At 47.2% G+C, this 16,027-nt stretch overlaps 6 protein-coding genes across 7 annotated transcripts, besides 4 other annotated features; 3 read left to right on the top strand and 3 right to left on the bottom strand.

Moving 5' to 3' along the window:
- Positions 1-148: 148 nt before the first annotated feature.
- On the bottom strand, positions 149-1,873 carry TSTA_045710 (secretion related GTPase SrgB/Ypt1). 2 transcript variants are annotated; one of them, XM_002485021.1, is made up of 5 exons: positions 1,655-1,873; positions 1,353-1,480; positions 1,243-1,290; positions 956-1,183; positions 149-893 (listed from the first exon to the last, which is right to left on the bottom strand). In XM_002485021.1, the coding sequence occupies exons 2-5, from the start codon at positions 1,401-1,403 to the stop codon at positions 699-701; spliced, it is 522 nt and encodes a 173-aa protein (XP_002485066.1). In that variant the 5' UTR covers positions 1,404-1,480; positions 1,655-1,873; the 3' UTR covers positions 149-698. The 2 variants fall into 2 exon arrangements, with proteins under 2 accessions (XP_002485066.1, XP_002485067.1); XM_002485022.1 differs by having other exon boundaries at positions 1,357-1,480.
- A 94-nt stretch (positions 1,874-1,967) lies between these two features.
- Positions 1,968-5,449, bottom strand: TSTA_045700 (aminopeptidase, putative). The gene is made up of 12 exons (XM_002485020.1): positions 5,313-5,449; positions 5,056-5,219; positions 4,569-4,990; positions 4,295-4,516; positions 4,124-4,241; positions 3,952-4,068; positions 3,874-3,899; positions 3,610-3,820; positions 3,486-3,556; positions 2,998-3,437; positions 2,734-2,946; positions 1,968-2,677 (listed from the first exon to the last, which is right to left on the bottom strand). Exons 1-12 carry the CDS (start codon positions 5,345-5,347, stop codon positions 2,083-2,085), a joined length of 2,634 nt encoding a protein of 877 aa, XP_002485065.1. The 5' UTR covers positions 5,348-5,449; the 3' UTR covers positions 1,968-2,082.
- Positions 5,450-5,638: 189 nt separating this feature from the next.
- Positions 5,639-6,941, top strand: TSTA_045690 (RNA polymerase TFIIH complex subunit Ssl1, putative; the record flags this gene model as incomplete). The annotated part of the gene is made up of 4 exons (XM_002485019.1): positions 5,639-6,018; positions 6,099-6,434; positions 6,493-6,754; positions 6,816-6,941. The coding sequence occupies exons 1-4, from the start codon at positions 5,801-5,803 to the stop codon at positions 6,939-6,941; spliced, it is 942 nt and encodes a 313-aa protein (XP_002485064.1). The 5' UTR covers positions 5,639-5,800.
- A 961-nt stretch (positions 6,942-7,902) lies between these two features.
- TSTA_045680 (uncharacterized protein) lies at positions 7,903-8,679 on the top strand (the record flags this gene model as incomplete). The annotated part of the gene is made up of 2 exons (XM_002485018.1): positions 7,903-8,206; positions 8,274-8,679. Exons 1-2 carry the CDS (start codon positions 7,977-7,979, stop codon positions 8,677-8,679), a joined length of 636 nt encoding a protein of 211 aa, XP_002485063.1. The 5' UTR covers positions 7,903-7,976.
- A 485-nt stretch (positions 8,680-9,164) lies between these two features.
- Positions 9,165-12,280, bottom strand: TSTA_045670 (Pumilio-family RNA binding repeat domain protein; the record flags this gene model as incomplete). Its single annotated transcript, XM_002485017.1, has 7 exons — positions 9,165-9,539; positions 9,623-9,713; positions 9,771-10,050; positions 10,103-10,729; positions 10,780-11,910; positions 11,971-12,069; positions 12,155-12,280. 7 exons carry the CDS (start codon positions 12,278-12,280, stop codon positions 9,323-9,325), a joined length of 2,571 nt encoding a protein of 856 aa, XP_002485062.1. The 3' UTR covers positions 9,165-9,322.
- Positions 9,578-9,611: a microsatellite.
- Positions 11,618-11,637: a microsatellite.
- Positions 12,094-12,120: a microsatellite.
- Positions 12,281-12,655: 375 nt separating the features above from the next.
- Positions 12,656-12,796: a sequence feature (CT-rich).
- Positions 12,797-13,701: 905 nt separating this feature from the next.
- On the top strand, positions 13,702-15,946 carry TSTA_045660 (ER to Golgi transport protein (Sly41), putative). Its single transcript, XM_002485016.1, has 2 exons — positions 13,702-14,403; positions 14,459-15,946. The coding sequence occupies exons 1-2, from the start codon at positions 14,026-14,028 to the stop codon at positions 15,698-15,700; spliced, it is 1,620 nt and encodes a 539-aa protein (XP_002485061.1). The 5' UTR covers positions 13,702-14,025; the 3' UTR covers positions 15,701-15,946.
- Positions 15,947-16,027: the final 81 nt, after the last annotated feature.

Here is a 16,027-nt window from a genome sequence, read left to right as displayed (position 1 = left end):
GGCGACAACGTATTAGCCTTGGTTATCAATGACGTTGTCGACTGTTTGCCTCGGCAGACTAGGATGTATCCGCACTAGCTACTTCAGGCGCTTTGCGGTCCAGACGATGACAGGGCATGTGATTTAAGAAGTACTTCATGTTCAGTCTGAAAGTCACGTAATATATACTCTAAATTCAGTGTTCTTGCAAATCATTATTTCTTATTGGAAGAAAAGACAAGAGTAACAATCTCAACCTACACAAACAATCTCACATTACAAAGATCAAGAAAAAGAAAAGGTGAGAGGAAGGAGAAAAACAAAGAAAACGAACCGATGGTAGACAAGTAGTGGCCTGAAGACGAGAGACATGATACGTAACTGACTAAGCAAAGGGTAGAACGATTGATGATGGACGTCGAGAGGTGTTTCGGTTGAGAATAATTGCGAAGCACGACATGATCTCGACATAGCCTGTCAAGAAGTCATAATAGGAGCTGACATCATGTCAAGAAATGTGATTTGAGGCCACCAGGCACAATACGGAGACAGTCGATCATGGTCTATAAATATGATGAAATAGATGCAGATATGTTCTTCCGTTCCCAGCGGCCAGAAAGACAAGTCCTCGATACCGTCGCACAAACATTCACAATGCAATCACCTCTGGAAGTATAACTGCCAGATATAATCGTCCCAGGAGAGAATCAAGATCCCAATTAACAGCAACCGCCCGCGGAGCCAGATTGAACGCCTTGACCCTGGCCGACCTGGACGGTGGGCTTGTTGTTGACGGTAGCAGTACCCATGCGCTCCTTAATCTGTCGTGCCATGGTCAAGAATGCTTGCTCGACGTTGGATGCGCTCTTAGCGGATGTTTCCAAGAATGGGATTCCCAAGCTGTCTGCGAATTCCTATTGAATAAATCATGATTAGCACGCTATACCCCTTCCTTCCCTTGCCGATATAAACCAACCTTAGCCACAGTGTATTCGACAACCTTCTTGTCCTCCATATCACTCTTGTTGCCGACCAAAAGCTTGTTGACTCCCTCAGTAGCATAACGATCAATCTCCTGCAACCACTGCTTGACGTTGTTGAAAGAGTCCATATCGGTCACATCGTAGACGACGCAGATACCGTGTGCTCCTCGGTAGTAAGAAGATGTGATTGTTCGGAATCGTTCCTGGCCGGCAGTGTCCCACTATAGAAGGTCAGTGATCTATAAATAGACCTAGGCAGAGACATGGCATCAACACGTACGATTTGCAACTTGACGGTCTTTCCATCTAATTCAATAGTGCGAATTTTCTGTTCAGGACACGAATATCAGTAATTTGTTTTTCATCAAGCAGGCGGCCTGATAAAGTCACGTACGAAGTCGACTCCGATCGTGGAGATGTAGCTTTCAGTGTATGTATCATCTGCAAAACGGAGCAAGAGACAAGACTTTCCAACACCAGAGTCTCCGATAAGGAGAAGCTTGAAGAGATAATCGTATCTGTAATACGTTAGACATAAGTGTTTCGGAAATGATACGGAAGAGGCGAGGTTCATCAGAGCGCAACCGTCACGAAAAAGCGGAGGGATAACTCTATAATATTAAATAATGTTAGCGGGATATACAAGTGCAATAGCTGCATATTTGCAATCAGTAAGATCGTCCACGTACCACTCTGGGTTCATGATGGGCGAAAGATGTGGGTGTTTGTGTATGTCTATGGAGTAAACGGTAAGGCGGCGGAGTTGTCGTGAGAGAAAAGGAGACGTAAGACGTAAAGTTAAAGCAGTTATTTGAGTCTGACTCTGCCGGGCGAAGCAAACGAGTTACAAAGAGGGCGTTACGGAGGAGACACTGGATAATGAGATGAGAGATAGAAGCAAGATACGGAGCAGAGAATAATAAGTAGTTCCAAGTGAGGTTGAGTTGTCAGCAGCAGGTGGTGGACGACCCGCCCAAACAGGCTTAGCGCGAGCCACCTGCAGGACCCAGCTGAGCGACTGGCGGTCCCGTGCCGTAGTCCAATGATACAACATTAAACACTTCCAATGTCTCACTCTCTTGAATAATAAATAATCTTCTAACTTCCTACACTTATAACCTTAAGCATACCCGTGAGCCTGCATCCATTCCAGCAACAGCTTCTCGTCTCTTTCCTTGTACCGAGCATTGGTGCGAATGCTGTCGGAGAGAATCACCAAAGTCCGCTCAAATGCACCAGTGTCTTTGTCCTCGAAGAATTTGGCAATGTCGTCGGCGATGGCAACCTCCGAGAACTTGGACAGTCCTAGTCGCACGAAACGGTCGTAGACAATATTGTTGGCAGACAGCCGTGTCGAGACTGCGGTCCAGTTGGACTTCATATACTCCCAGAGTGCGTAGCGGCCAATGGGGTTGTTGGCTAACGATGCAGCACCGGTGTGCACGTCTTGAATAGAGACTTTGTCTGAAAATATAAAATTCAAGTACTCCTGTATCAGTTCAGGATTCTTTGCGCGACCAAGGGCGCTAAGGCATATCTCTTTGCCATCTACAGAGTCAGTCTGGACGAATTCTTCCTTGATCCGCTCAAACTCCGCTCGGTCACCTTCTGCGACATTGATCGAGAAGATTGTGGATCGCAGGTTAGAATGGATAGCATTCGGGTCTTGGCCAGAAGCCCAAAGCTGGAAGCGGCGCTTTGCTTCAGCAACAATTCTAGTGCGCCGTCTCTTAGCTTTCGTGAGATATATTACGGGAGTTTTTGGGCTTACCCTTCGTGACCGGCTTCTCCTGCCATCGCGATGAGCAGTTTGCGAAGTTGTCCGGTCAAGTAATCCTCATCGGAGCGGAACTCCCAGCCAATCTTCTCGACAGCTGGAGTAACTAGCTTCAGCTTGAATTTCTTTATAGCAGCAGCGGCAGACTCGTTCGATGAGAATGTGGTTCGCAAACTAGCGAGAGATGACGAAGTCTGGGACCACACTCTGAGAGACTGTCAGTATCAGATCTACAAACCATCACCACAGATGACTTACAGATAGTTTGCCTCTTGAGCGAATCCTTCGATCAATGCGAGCAACGCAGGAGTAGTGCTTTCGCCTGAAACGGCAAGAGCAGCAGCATCGCCAACAAGGCCAATCTTGTCCTCTGTGCTGAGCAAATGAAGGCTTTGGCCGAGTTTTGCCAACCGTTGCGGTGGGTAGTTCGTCCGATAGAAACCAGAATGGTCTTTGTTGATCTTGTAAAACTCTTCATTAATACCGCGGAAAGTATCAGACTTGGAGGTAAGAGCATCCAGCTTAACCTGGGTTGGCTGGGCCCCAGACTTGATGCCGAGTGGAATCCACCAAACAGTCTCGTCCTCCTCTGGCTTAACATCGCCAGATGAAAGGAACCTGTTTTGGCGCAAAGATATTTGACCAGGTTCCTCGGCAACGGTGACTACTGGATAACCAATCTTGCGAATCCACGGGTTCTATAATCTCTTAGTGGAGGTGACCCAGGTTGTAAATATCCAGCTTACCATAAGAGCATTGACATCAAGGTTGGACGCTTTGCTGAGTGCTAACCACAAATCATTTGTCGTGGCGTTACCTGAAACCTATCAGCCATCAATTATCAGTCATGGGATAGAGGCTAGTATCTACCGTAGGCGTGAGTTTTAAGGTAGTTGGACACCCCATTGATGAAGACGTCTTGGCCGAGATGACTGCTGAGCATACGGATGACGGAACTGCCCTTCAGGTAGCTGATATGATCGAAAATCTGGTCCACTTCAAGAGCATTCTTCACGGGGACTTCAATAGGGTGCGAAGCGCGCAGTGAGTCAAGTTGGGAAGCTTGTTGAACACCTTCAGCCTGGTGGATTTATCAATATAAATTATCTTCAAAATACCTCGTGCATTGCGTACCACAAATTGAGACCAAACATTCCAATCTACCTCCCTGATTAGCATCTATTGTCTTACAAGACTAGGAAAACGTGTTACCTGGATGAAAGTGATCAACTGCGAGCCAGCCGACCCATGTTGCAAATCCTTCGTTCAGCCAGAGCTCGCTCCACCAGTCCATTGTAACCAAGTTACCGAACCATTGATGCGCAAGTTCTAAGGTTTCGTTAGTGTTCGTCTCAGACGTCGTACCTGTTAAAGTGGGACATACCGTGAGCGACCACATAAGCAATCCGGTTCTTATAGCGCGAATCGGACTTGCCTTCATCGAAAAGAACGGCAGTGGTACGGTATGTGACCAAACCCCAATTCTCCATAGCTCCAGCTGCCTTCATCGGTATGTTAGTATTTCATATTCTGCAAATGGGCCGGTTCCACTTACAAATGCATGGACACAGAGAAGGTCGGACTTTGGAAGAGGATACTCAATTCCGAAAAGTTCTGAGAAGTAATCGACCGTCTTGTGGGCACATTCTAAAGCGTATCGAGCTTGATCTTCAAGACCCCTGGTAGTATAAACTCGAACAGGGATACTAGCCCCGTTATACTTGCGCTCTGTCTTTGCCTCGACATATCCGAAGTCACCGACTGCCCAAGCTAGGAGCTACGCAAGTGATCATTAGCCAGATAAATCGCGAATTGAAAGATGAACTCACATAAGTACTCATGATCGGGGTTCGTTCAAAGGAGACAACTTTCCAGCCCTCTTTGCTATCACGCTCCGATTTGACTGGCATGTTACTCAAGGCGACTAGATCCTTCGGGACCTCAATCTCAAAGTCAAACTCGGCCTTCAGATTCGGTTCATCAAAGCATGGAAAGGCTCTTCTAGCATCACAAGCCTCAAATTGGGTGCTCATCATGTAATGATACCCATCTGATTCTGGAGTGGCGGCGGATGGTGTCACGGGAGCTTTGTACTTGCAACGAGAGAATCCAGCCATAGCTTCGTTAATAGTCGCCGTAAAATCTATTTTCAATAGAGCTTCTCCGGAAGGTATTTCCTGGTCAAAAGCCAGTGTAACTCTTTCTGACACCTTGTCGTAGGAAATGCCAACAGCCTTGACGGAGGTTGAGCCTGTTGTCAAACAACGCAGATTAGCCAATTATTTTCCATGGATATAAGAACAAATCGAAATATACCGGCTTGAACCTCTGCCTTTTCAACGCTGACCTCCTTGGTGTTCAAGACAATCTCCTTGGTGGGCTTGGATGCCTTGACGTCAATCTTGACAGTGCCATTGTAGCCCCAAGAACCTCCAAGCTGTAGATTATAAAGAGAAATATCATAACGTTTCGGCTTCACTCTGTAGAATATCATCAGATCAGCACAAGTCCAAGTAAAGCTTCAATATCAATATCCAAGCTGTAGGGTTTGCGTATCAGTGAGATCAACATACACATCAGGAAGCGTATCACGGTCTGAGCGAGCCATGGTGTGCGCTTCAAATGAACAATATCTCACAGAAGGTATCCTAATTCCAGATCTAAAGTCGAAGAGCGAAGACCTTCGAGTGAGCACCGTGTTATTGGAGGTGGATAAAAGTCGAGAAGCAGATGAGGGGAACGTCGCATAGGAGCGGCGAACAATTGCGGGTGGGACATTGCTCTGGGTTGTAATTGCGTTTACCGTCGGCCGAGCATACGACAGCGTCCTAAGACTTGCCCTACAACACTTCCAAACGGTAGTTTCCAGCATTTACGTTGCATTGTTTTCCTCCAGGTGTGCAGTTTGATCAGAATGAGTCGTAGTCCCTTGTGGAGAAAAATATTTAACTTGAAGCTTGGATCATTTTTTGGAGCTTCCGCCGGGAATCGCTGATCAGACAATCAAGCTTCGAAAGCAACCTTTGCAACGCCGTTTCCCACAAACCCTACACCGGAAAATATGGCCGATTCTGACGAGGAGTATGTTGGATCCGGATCTGAGGATGAGATCGATGCGCACATGGTAACGAGTGGAGCTCGAACACGCTCAGGTCGGAAGAAACAGCGCGGAGGTGCCAACTGGGAGGTCTCGAGAACTTGGGAATCTGTCGTTGAGGGCGCAGATGGCACAATTAGTTCGACAGTTGAAGGGTTATTAGAAGCTGGAAAGAGAAAGAGGTATATACATCTATTTTCACAGCCGCTGTGGATCTCGAGGCCAGATACTGTTCAGAAGCTAACAACATACCTTTCGGCAGATTACTTCGAGATACTACACCCTTACAGCGAGGCATCATTCGCCATCTCATCCTGGTGCTCGACCTTTCCCAGTCGATGGCGGAGAAGGATATCCGGCCCACGCGATATCTACTAGCTTTGCGATACGCTCAAGAGTTCGTCATTGAATTTTTCGAACAAAATCCCATATCGCAACTCGGAGTCATTGGCATGAGGGATGGTCTGGCTGTACGAATAAGCGACATGAGTGGGAATCCTACAGATCACATCACTGCAATCCATGCTTTAAGGTCAGACGACCCGAAGGGACTTCCGAGCTTACAAAACGCTTTGGAGATGGCGAGAGGTGCACTTTTGTACGTCCCATTTCTCATGAAAGCTTGCAGGTTGGACCTTTTCAGCTGACGTTCACAGTCATACGCCCAGTCACGGTACACGAGAAGTACTCATAGTCTTTGGATCTCTTCTCTCTTCGGACCCTGGAGACATTCACCAAACTTTGAAATCCCTCGTTGCGGACAAGATTCGTGTGGGTATCGTTGGGTTGGCTGCACAGGTCGCAATCTGTCGCGAACTCTGCGCAAAAACGAACGGCGGAGATGACACTGTATATGGAGTAGCTCTCAATGAGCAGCATTTCAGAGAATTGATGATGGAAGTCACAATCCCACCAGCAGTATATTCGTACAAAACAGCCAGTAGTGCGCTATTGATGATGGGATTCCCGTCACGAACAGTGGAATCCTTTCCATCTTTATGTGCCTGCCACTCGAAACCATCTTGTGGCGGATATCTGTGCTCGCGATGCGGGAACAAAGTCTGCGGTCTGCCAGCGGAATGTCCTTCTTGTGGCCTCACCTTAATTCTTTCGACACATTTGGCCCGATCTTACCATCATCTATTTCCTCTCATTAACTGGGTTGAAGTACCGTGGAAACAAGCACTACGCAGTACCCATTGTTTTGCCTGCGGTAACCCATTTCCGTCTGTACCTCCGGCAGATCAGTGGGGAGCTTCGGAAAACCAAGCCAAGGGCATGAGTGTGAGCAGTCGCTATGAGTGTTCAGCTTGCCAGAACCATTTCTGTATAGACTGTGATCTCTTCGCCCATGAGGTAGTTCATAACTGCCCTGGCTGTCAGAGCACTAATCTGATGATGCCTCATCATAATCGGGATGTGTCTCCAGTGGTGGAGAGGATGGAAGGAATTACAAGCTGAGAGTGGGGAATGCTACCTCATTTTATAATTCCACAATGGTACCTCAAATACCACTTCATCTCTTCGTGGTGGACAGAGACGACTTGTAAGCGGCAAGCATTCAGAATGCGATGCTCATAGCGCTATCGCATGGGTACTGAACCACACAGTATACGCCACATGATCTAGACCGACATGAACTGGCAAGTTGGATTATTGATCACAGACTTGCTACCGAAATATGCATGACAACTTGCAAGCAGTAGTCTCTAAAAGGGATCTGTTGTATAAATGCTCCAGTTTGAAGAGACCAAGCTGATAACATCAATGTAGCCGCGTGCTTCAAGATAGTACAGAACATAGTTACCACCCTTTATGAAGTTCAGCCTTCTGACAATATCCACCATATATTTCAATCTCGTAGATAGCTATGTATATGTCTGACTGTTTGTAATGTAGATTTAAAGATCGCCCAATATCATTTCCGACAATCACATGCTTCAGTTGTCTTCCAAGGTTTCTTCCCCACACATGCAGATCTCCACTCAAGTTAAACTCAACATCAACTTCAACAAGAGGACTTCTACACATTACAGACTTACCAACAATTGGATAGTCAAAAAAAAGCACTTATAACTATCTGTACTGACCGTAGTCCTCTCACCAATTACGATCATACCAATACATCGGTTTCATCAAAATGACTACTCCGCAATCCACAGAAACCAATACCGATTCCACCCACACAACATCTACCACAACCACAACCGACATCTACAACCTCATATCGACGTATGATTTCTCCTCAGATCTAGAATTCCGCAAAGGCCTAGGCACAATCCTGGGCCATCCGGCGCAACCAGCTTCAGATGCGGAGGTTGTCAGTGGTGATGATGTTGTGTTCCAGGCAAAATGTTACTATATTTCCAGGTTCGTCTTACCTAGTTACATGAGCTGGCGTGCGCTCGGTGACTTACGTTATGTATTGGGGCTATAGAAAACGGAATATAAACCCATCTATAGATTTCAAGAGCTATAAGAATTGGCTTGTAGAGCATGGGGTCAACTTGGAAGCTGCTACAACAAACCCACCGGTCCAAAACAACGAAAAATGCGATGCCGAAGATTCCAATGCAGCAATAGCAACCACATCAACACAATCGATATTAGCACCCTCCTCTCAAGAAGAGAAGAAAAAGAGCAAGAATGGTGAACCAGCTTATCCATCTTCTTTTGCTCACATCGTGGAATTAATTACCAATAATCAACCCATACCTGGAATCGAGGATATTCCAGACACGGTCTTGTCTGGACACGACGAACCTAGTAAAGCGGCAAAGAGGCGGAAGCCTTGGGAAAAGAATGTTGATGTCGAGACTGTTGGTGGTGAAAATCAGGTCTAACGAGATTCTATGTGAACCACTACTTCAGATCTGATCGATTTCATTGACTATACGTCTGTTCGTATCATACATATGCGCAATAAACTGCACTAAGTGTCACTCTCACACTAATGAAAAGCCAAGCAATACCCAGGCGGATACCAGAAAAAGTTGCTTTAGGCTGACGAAACCAACGACGACTGCTTCAGCTGACGCATTCCTGTCGGCCCGCTCTGAGACACTGGACACATCTGATAAGATAATACATATGAAAGATATTTTTTGAAAGAAAGACAGGAAACAAGAACAGAAATTCCACGGTAAACCAAAGCCTCGATATGCTCGCGAAGTTGAATGACATCCTGGCTGGACATCGGAAACTTATGTATCTTTGGATATGTGCTGGTCTAAGAGATGACGATTTCGCCCAATACAAAAATCGTAAGATAAAGTCTTTGATGCTGGACATAAACGATCGCTCTCCCTGGAATCCAACAGAAAGATGGCACACTAAAGGTTGACAAGTTGAAAGAACATCTTCCGTGCGTCAAACCAAATGAACGAAGAGGATTCGCATAAGAATCTGGTCATTAATCATGCATATCGATAAATCTGGCTGCTCTCATCCCGACAAGACGTATCAGAAGTGAACGGTGTCGAGAACTCAACGAAACGGGGGGTAGTTCTGAGTCCAGTGATTACCACGACTGAATCTGTTACCAGAATTACCAGCAACCTGCAAGCGATCGTCGTTTGTCGGTCCAAAACGGTTCACCTGGACGCCTGCACCGGGGCCGGGTCGAGTCGCGAGGGAAGGGTTGCAGCACAACATTGCAACTCGAGAACCAAACTTTGAGCCACGCAAAGACACCATATGCTTCCTGAAAACGAGTTCTTTAGCTGGCCTTTCAAATATGGCTATATATATATATATATATATATATATATGTGTAAGCATTCTTACCTGATATGGGTTGCCACCAGCTCACGCTGATGCGGCGCAGCATTGCCCAGGATCCATTGTATCAGGTAGTTACCATACTGATCACCGGCAACTATGTAAATGTTAGCCAAATCGTCGTCAAGGCGCTGGTTGGGCTCTTTCTGCTTACTGTCGATCAGAGGCATACGAGGGCGATCTGCACGTCCAGTGCAGACGCGAGCCAAATAACGATCCAGAAACTCCGATCCTCCAATCTTCAAGCACTTTTCGACGACTTTCGACGCGAACTGGTCCATGCTATAGTCCGCACACCACTGGAGTATATGCTCGATTGCACGATTCTTGTCACGGGGGGCACCATGTTCACAGATGTGTTGGATGCACCAATTTCCAAATTGGCCATGGGACAGAAGGTCGATATTTGCTAGGACCTCTTCAATGGCGGGCCTCTGTGGAGTGATCAGTCGGATCCTGCGGACTTTCATTGGAGCAGTTTCATACCTTTTCTTCCTCGACGCAATTCTCAAAGATGTTCTGAACCACAAGGCTTCCGGTTTCCCCTAAAGCTACCTCGTGCCACATTCCACGAAGCGCCTCGTTGACCTTGGTCATAATCTGAGGTGGTTCGTTGTTCCATCTCAACTCGAAGAGCTTTTGCCAAACGTGGCATGCGTAGCGATGGATGACGGTCTCGGGTATGCGTCGCAGTAGTTCGTGAACCATCATAGCCTTGTACTCTTCGGGAACACAATCGAATGCTTTCTGAATAACATGGCATCCGAAAGCGTCCATGCTAAGACTCAGGGTATTGCCTTTGATAGAATTGGCGATTGCAATGACCTGCTCCGGAGTTCCATGCTCAAAGCAGCGCTGAACCAAGAAGTTTCCAAAACGGTTGACCATCAACGGATAAGCCTGGCTCACAATGGCCTCAATGATGTCGTACTTTTGCTCGGCTGTTCCTACCTTGAGCTTTTGCTGGAGGAATATGGAAGCCTGTTGGTCGCTGTTGCTAACAATTTTATCCACGATGTACTTCCAGTCGCAAGAAACATTCTTGTCAAGCAAGCGTCGATAGTTGATCGGCTCCATTGGCATGACATATGTTGGAGACGAGACCCCTCCAGTCTATGAACAGTTAGTAATCAACAATGGTACTCAAATGGTATACAACTCACAGATGTTCCATGCCAGGGGGCCGGGCCTGAGCTACTAGAGGTGAACTCGGCAGCTGTCGGAGAAAGAGGAGTGCCTATAGGTCGGGGCTGGTATTGAGGGATCGGAACAAGTCCAACTTGCTGATAGGCATTGAAGGTAGGACTAAGCGGAGCCTTAGTAGCGGCGTTGTTTGTCACTGCGGTGTTGAACGCTGCCCACGCTGACGGCATTGGTTGGAAATAGGCTGGTGCTCGATTCATCTGTGAAACGGAGCGTCGCGGACCAAGGCTAATGCCACCCACATAAGATTGTTCGGGCGCAAATCTTCCATCTAGAGCAGCAGAAGGGCCTGAAAAGATTCGCTGCTGTGGAGGGACAGCCGATCCAGTCATGCCTGTGTTAGTGGCCGAAGCTGCCCAGGGACTAGAGACAGGGTCTTGAACACTTTGCACTACTGGGGAGGGACCATGATAGGCCTTTTCGGCGCCTTGAATTCCAAACGCTGTTTGGGAGGGAAACCCCCACAAGTGTCGGTTTGCATTGTACGCCCCAGCCGAGAAAGATTCAGACATTTCCGAAGTGGCATCTTCTTGCATCCAAGGATCATGTTCTTGGTTAAAGCCCTTTGCAGACGTATGGAAAACAGCCTGAACGTCTCGGACGTTCTGCTGACTTGTTTCGCGGTCAACGAATTCAGCTTCAGATGGTGGCCCAAGAGCTTGATCCAAAGTATGTTTGATGACTCGGGTCTCTGCCAATTCCTGCTCTTGCTGTGCAATACGTGAATTGGCTGCAATCAGTTCTCGCTGCAAACGAAGCATTTCATCAGCATCAACCCCGTTATTCCCAGGGGTCACATTGTTGTTGTTGTTGTTGTTCATGCTGGGACCTTGAGTAGACATCATCGTGGCTTGATTTGCAGTAACCCTGGTAAAGATTGACTGATCCTGGTTGCCGCTTTGGATAGGGCTACTAACAGAGCGGGCTTCACGAATCAGATCCATGGGCTGCAGAGGCTGCTTATCGTCAACCTTTCCAGCTGTCCCTCTAGGTAACGACGTCTTTTTTCCAGCGGACTGCGCATTGGATGCAAGCTTTGCGAGTATCTTATCCATACCGGCCTGAACAGCGGCAGACGAGGGGTCCATGTTCTGTGACTAAATGCGTTAGTCGTGTGTGCAGCACAAATAAATTTGAAGACATTGACAAACCATGGTTGGAGACTCATCGTCTACACCGATCGAGGGCTGCTTGTTTCCGAGTTTTGAGGACATGAGAGGTGCGTGAGCAGAACCGAGATGCTTGCTTCCCTGAGGACACACAGCATGGTGAGTATGATATGATGATGATGATGATGATGAAAGAAGATAGCTGGGACAAACACTAGTGACTTACTGCTGTTTCTTCTCCAAATGATGGATGGCTCATATCGACACCACTCTCCGACAATTCATGAGACTGATCGTTGCCAGGCTGCAAAGGTGACCAGACTGAGAAAGTATTTGCAGACGACTTTGGCATTTTAGAAGGCTGAGATGACTTCCAAAGAAGCTGTTTTGGAACGAGATTGCGTAAGTAAGACAGAAATCAACGACTGTCCAACAACAATAAAAAAAATGAATGACTGATGTAGACAGAGCAGATGGTCCTTCAAAATAGACGATGATGGCAATAACAGAGAGAGTTTATGACAGAAGGGATCAAAGAGAAGATAGATGACAGAGAGTAGATTTCGAAAAGAAACAGCTCATAAGTGGGAGCAAAATGGTTGATTTGACAGAAAGAGAAGGAACGCGGTGCAAAAACAACAACGAGAGAAGGTGGGAGATGTCCAAGCGAGGGTCAACACAGCAATCTCTCCAAGCACACGGTTTTGATAAGGAGGAAGGCCGATGAAGGGAGATAGTGGAGGAGAGGAAGAGAGAGGAAGGAAGTGAACGAACGACTCGAGGTGAGATGGCGAGAAAGTGAGGAGGAGAAGAGAGAGGGAAGAGGAAGAAGGAGAAAAATTATACGAGGGGAAGAGAAGGAAAGAGGCGTGACAGGCAGGTGCTTGGCCAAAGAGGGGAGGCACGCACCACCCAGACAAACATACACATTCACTTTACAATACAAGATGGATTCTTGTATCTCTGGTAACAATCCTATATTGTAGGGTCATCTGTTTGGCTATAGATACTCATGTATAGACAAGATGAGCCCTTGTGGACTCCATTCATATGGTTCTCGAGCCTATAGGGTTGGTTCACAGTGCATAGTTCGGGATAGTTGTTTTGAGGTCAAATCTATCTATCAATAGTCCCTCTATCATGGCAATACTATCTCTATAAAAGCTGACCGGTAACTGCCGTAGAACTCAAATGCACTACAAGAACAAAGAGGGATGCTAGGATTGATTGTCCCAATAGGGGGGTCCACGAGTGAATTGTTTGTAGGGTGAGTCCTGCAAAATAGGTCAATTTGATATAAAATCTACTCTAGCAACAACATTTTTGATACCACATCTGCCGCCCCATGTCTTTTCCCTGCAAAACGCGTATGCAGGTGTGGTCATTCAAGGCTCTTCTAACTTCAAGAAAGTTGCTGATATAATTGCAGAATGAAAGAGCTCGCCCTCCTTTCCACGCTCACTTTCGAGTCCGTACCTATACCCGTGGAGCCCAGCTGCATCGAGCCTTGTATCCAGCAGTAAGCCTACCATCCGGTTATACATAATCTGGTGTGTCGTTCCTGGTAACCACTACACTAGTTAACTAGCTAGTTAGTGATCATGGTATCTATCTACTCTGGCTGGCTGTGTATGGTATTGTAATTACGCCTCAACGTCTCATTGAAAATAATACACGCTAGACCTATATTGGCTAGACCAGTCAACAAATCAGCGAATCCGGATGCGGCGCGGTGAACTCCGTAACCCCCGGCCAGTCTCATTTCAATCCATTACATGCGAACTGATGCTCGTCCAACCCATTATCTACATCCTCTTATGATGTTTCACTTGCAGCCTGTCTCGATCGCTTCAATTCTGGAATACAATCACTCGTTTCAACAAACCGATAGTTGTCTGTTTCAATAGTGGGCTGGACACTCCCTCATATGATCGTCGTCGTCATCTCCGTTTGCTAGCTGAGGCGCCCCATTCCGTTGAACAACTTTTCGTCGAACACACGGCCTTCACAGCGCTACCTGGCGAATTCATCGCAATTGTGCGGACTACCACTATATAAAGGATATTAGCCTAGATAACCCGTCTTGGACACAGTATCATGAGCACGACTACTCTAACGGGCATCGGACGCCATCCGTCGATTCGGCATCCTTCCACATGGTCCCAACCGCAAAGGGATTCTAGTCCGCAAGCGCAGAACAGTCCGATAGACGCCTTCCCAGCGTTTGTCGATGAGACACCCGAGGCCGCTACAAATGGAAAACCGCAGGAGGAGCAGAATGGCCACGACCATACATGGGAACCACGGAAAGCGGGATATGTGAGCTGGGATCATCACAGGCCAGCCTCGAAGCATCGGCCACGCAAAAGCATCAGCGAAACAATTACCACGATCAGGAAAAGGAACGCTAGTATGAGCGCGAATGCGCATGATATAGCGGAAGCCTTGAAAGCTCCAGTGTCTTATAAGCTGATTGTAAGCAACCCCCAATAGGTCTCTCATGCACGAGCACACGCTTACTGGCACTCAGGGCCTCTGCCTCATTTGGTATATGACGTCGGCCGTCACCAACACATCGTCCAAATCTATATTGACTGCACTTCCCAAACCGGTCACTCTCACCGTCGTACAATTTGCCTTCGTATCGTTTTGGTGTCTATTCCTCACCTATTGTTCGACCCTTTTCCCAGCATTGAAGACGGCTATACCTGCACTCCGTAATGGTATATTGCAACCATCACGGGAAGTGATTCTTACCGCCTTACCTCTGGCAGGATTTCAACTTCTCGGACATATATTGAGCTCAATGGCAACATCGCAAATCCCGGTCTCGCTCGTTCATACTATCAAGGGCCTTTCACCGTTGTTTACTGTTCTGGCGTATCGGGTTCTCTTCCGGATTAGATATGCAAGAGCGACATACTTATCGCTGGTTCCTCTCACAATGGGGGTAATGCTGGCTTGCGCCACAGGCTTTTCCACAAACTTCTTTGGGATAATCTGCGCGTTACTTGCGGCGTTGGTTTTTGTGTCCCAAAATATCTTCTCGAAGAAGCTTTTCAACGAAGCCTCACGCGCAGAAGCCGACCCGTCATTAGGTGGACGACGCAAACTCGACAAGCTGAACCTGTTGTACTACTGCTCAGCACTTGCCTTCCTTCTCACTTTACCCATATGGTTATTCACGGAAGGGTTCTCTCTGATGTCCGACTTTTTCAGCAATGGGACAATCAGCCTCACTGAAAAGAAAGGCTCGTTAGATCACGGGGCTTTATTCCTAGAGTTTGTCTTCAACGGCGTGTCCCACTTCGCGCAGAACATTCTGGCGTTCGTTATTCTATCGATGGTCTCTCCAGTTTCCTACTCGGTGGCATCGTTAATCAAACGCGTGTTCGTGATCGTCGTGGCAATTATCTGGTTCGGCAGCTCGACGACATCAACTCAAGCAGTCGGCATAGCTCTGACTTTCCTTGGGCTATATCTCTACGATCGAAACAGCCATGACGACGTTGCTGACCAACGAGCCAACGCTGACCACTTCCGTAATCGCGATTCACTCTTGCCTCTGAATACGGCGATTCCCAAAACTCGAGATGCCAAGCCATATCATTTTCCCCCTATTTCTGGAGACCACGCCGAGGCTAGGGCTTCTATAGATGATAAGAGGGACGACCGGTCAACCTCTATCCGGCCGCGAGGGGCCAGCGTCTCTCGAAACTGGCTTCCCCCGGGCACCAAGCAAGAGACGACTTGGCAGCGCGGTGATAATTAGACTTTTTGTGAGAGACTTTTCTTCTCCCTTTGCGATGACTTATTTCATGCCCGCCTGACGGCTACATTGTGAGATGTTAGGATATTTCTGGCGTTTGGATACACATATATGTGGTTTTAATGGTCCTCCCTTTCCATCGTTGAGCATCTTTGCTCTTCCCTTCCCATGCATACATACTTTGACCTATCTTTTTGAGTTTGCATTCCTGCCATGCAAGGCATGTAGTTATATCTGAACGAAGTTTACAACATTTATAGATATTAGAGTCGGGGTAATGAACATCTAAACTAGGGAGATATTTTTGACTAAGTGGATCCTGATACCCGC

This window comes from Talaromyces stipitatus, genomic scaffold, assembly GCF_000003125.1.
Source record: "Talaromyces stipitatus ATCC 10500 scf_1105507295515 genomic scaffold, whole genome shotgun sequence".
NCBI lineage: Eukaryota > Fungi > Ascomycota > Eurotiomycetes > Eurotiales > Trichocomaceae > Talaromyces > Talaromyces stipitatus.
The sequence above is the reverse complement of the archived record's forward strand: the minus strand, read 5'-3'. Positions and strand labels throughout refer to the sequence as shown.

What these genes read in the sequence shown, in the direction of transcription:
- TSTA_045710 (XM_002485022.1), bottom strand. An exon ending in AGACCGTCAAGTTGCAAATC is followed by an intron (nt 1,184 to 1,242) that starts GTACGTGTTGAT and finishes GACCTTCTATAG; the next exon opens with TGGGACACTGCCGGCCAGGA. An exon ending in TCGAATACACTGTGGCTAAG is followed by an intron (nt 894 to 955) that starts GTTGGTTTATAT and finishes TTTATTCAATAG; the next exon opens with GAATTCGCAGACAGCTTGGG.
- TSTA_045700 (XM_002485020.1), bottom strand. Translation starts at nt 5,347, where the DNA reads ATGGCTCGCTCAGACCGTGATACGCTTCCTGATGT. An exon ending in CGTGATACGCTTCCTGATGT is followed by an intron (nt 5,220 to 5,312) that starts GTATGTTGATCT and finishes GATATTCTACAG; the next exon opens with AGTGAAGCCGAAACGTTATG. An exon ending in AAAGGCAGAGGTTCAAGCCG is followed by an intron (nt 4,991 to 5,055) that starts GTATATTTCGAT and finishes GTTTGACAACAG; the next exon opens with GCTCAACCTCCGTCAAGGCT.
- TSTA_045660 (XM_002485016.1), top strand. Translation starts at nt 14,026, where the DNA reads ATGAGCACGACTACTCTAACGGGCATCGGACGCCATCCGTCGATTCGG. An exon ending in CAGTGTCTTATAAGCTGATT is followed by an intron (nt 14,404 to 14,458) that starts GTAAGCAACCCC and finishes ACTGGCACTCAG; the next exon opens with GGCCTCTGCCTCATTTGGTA.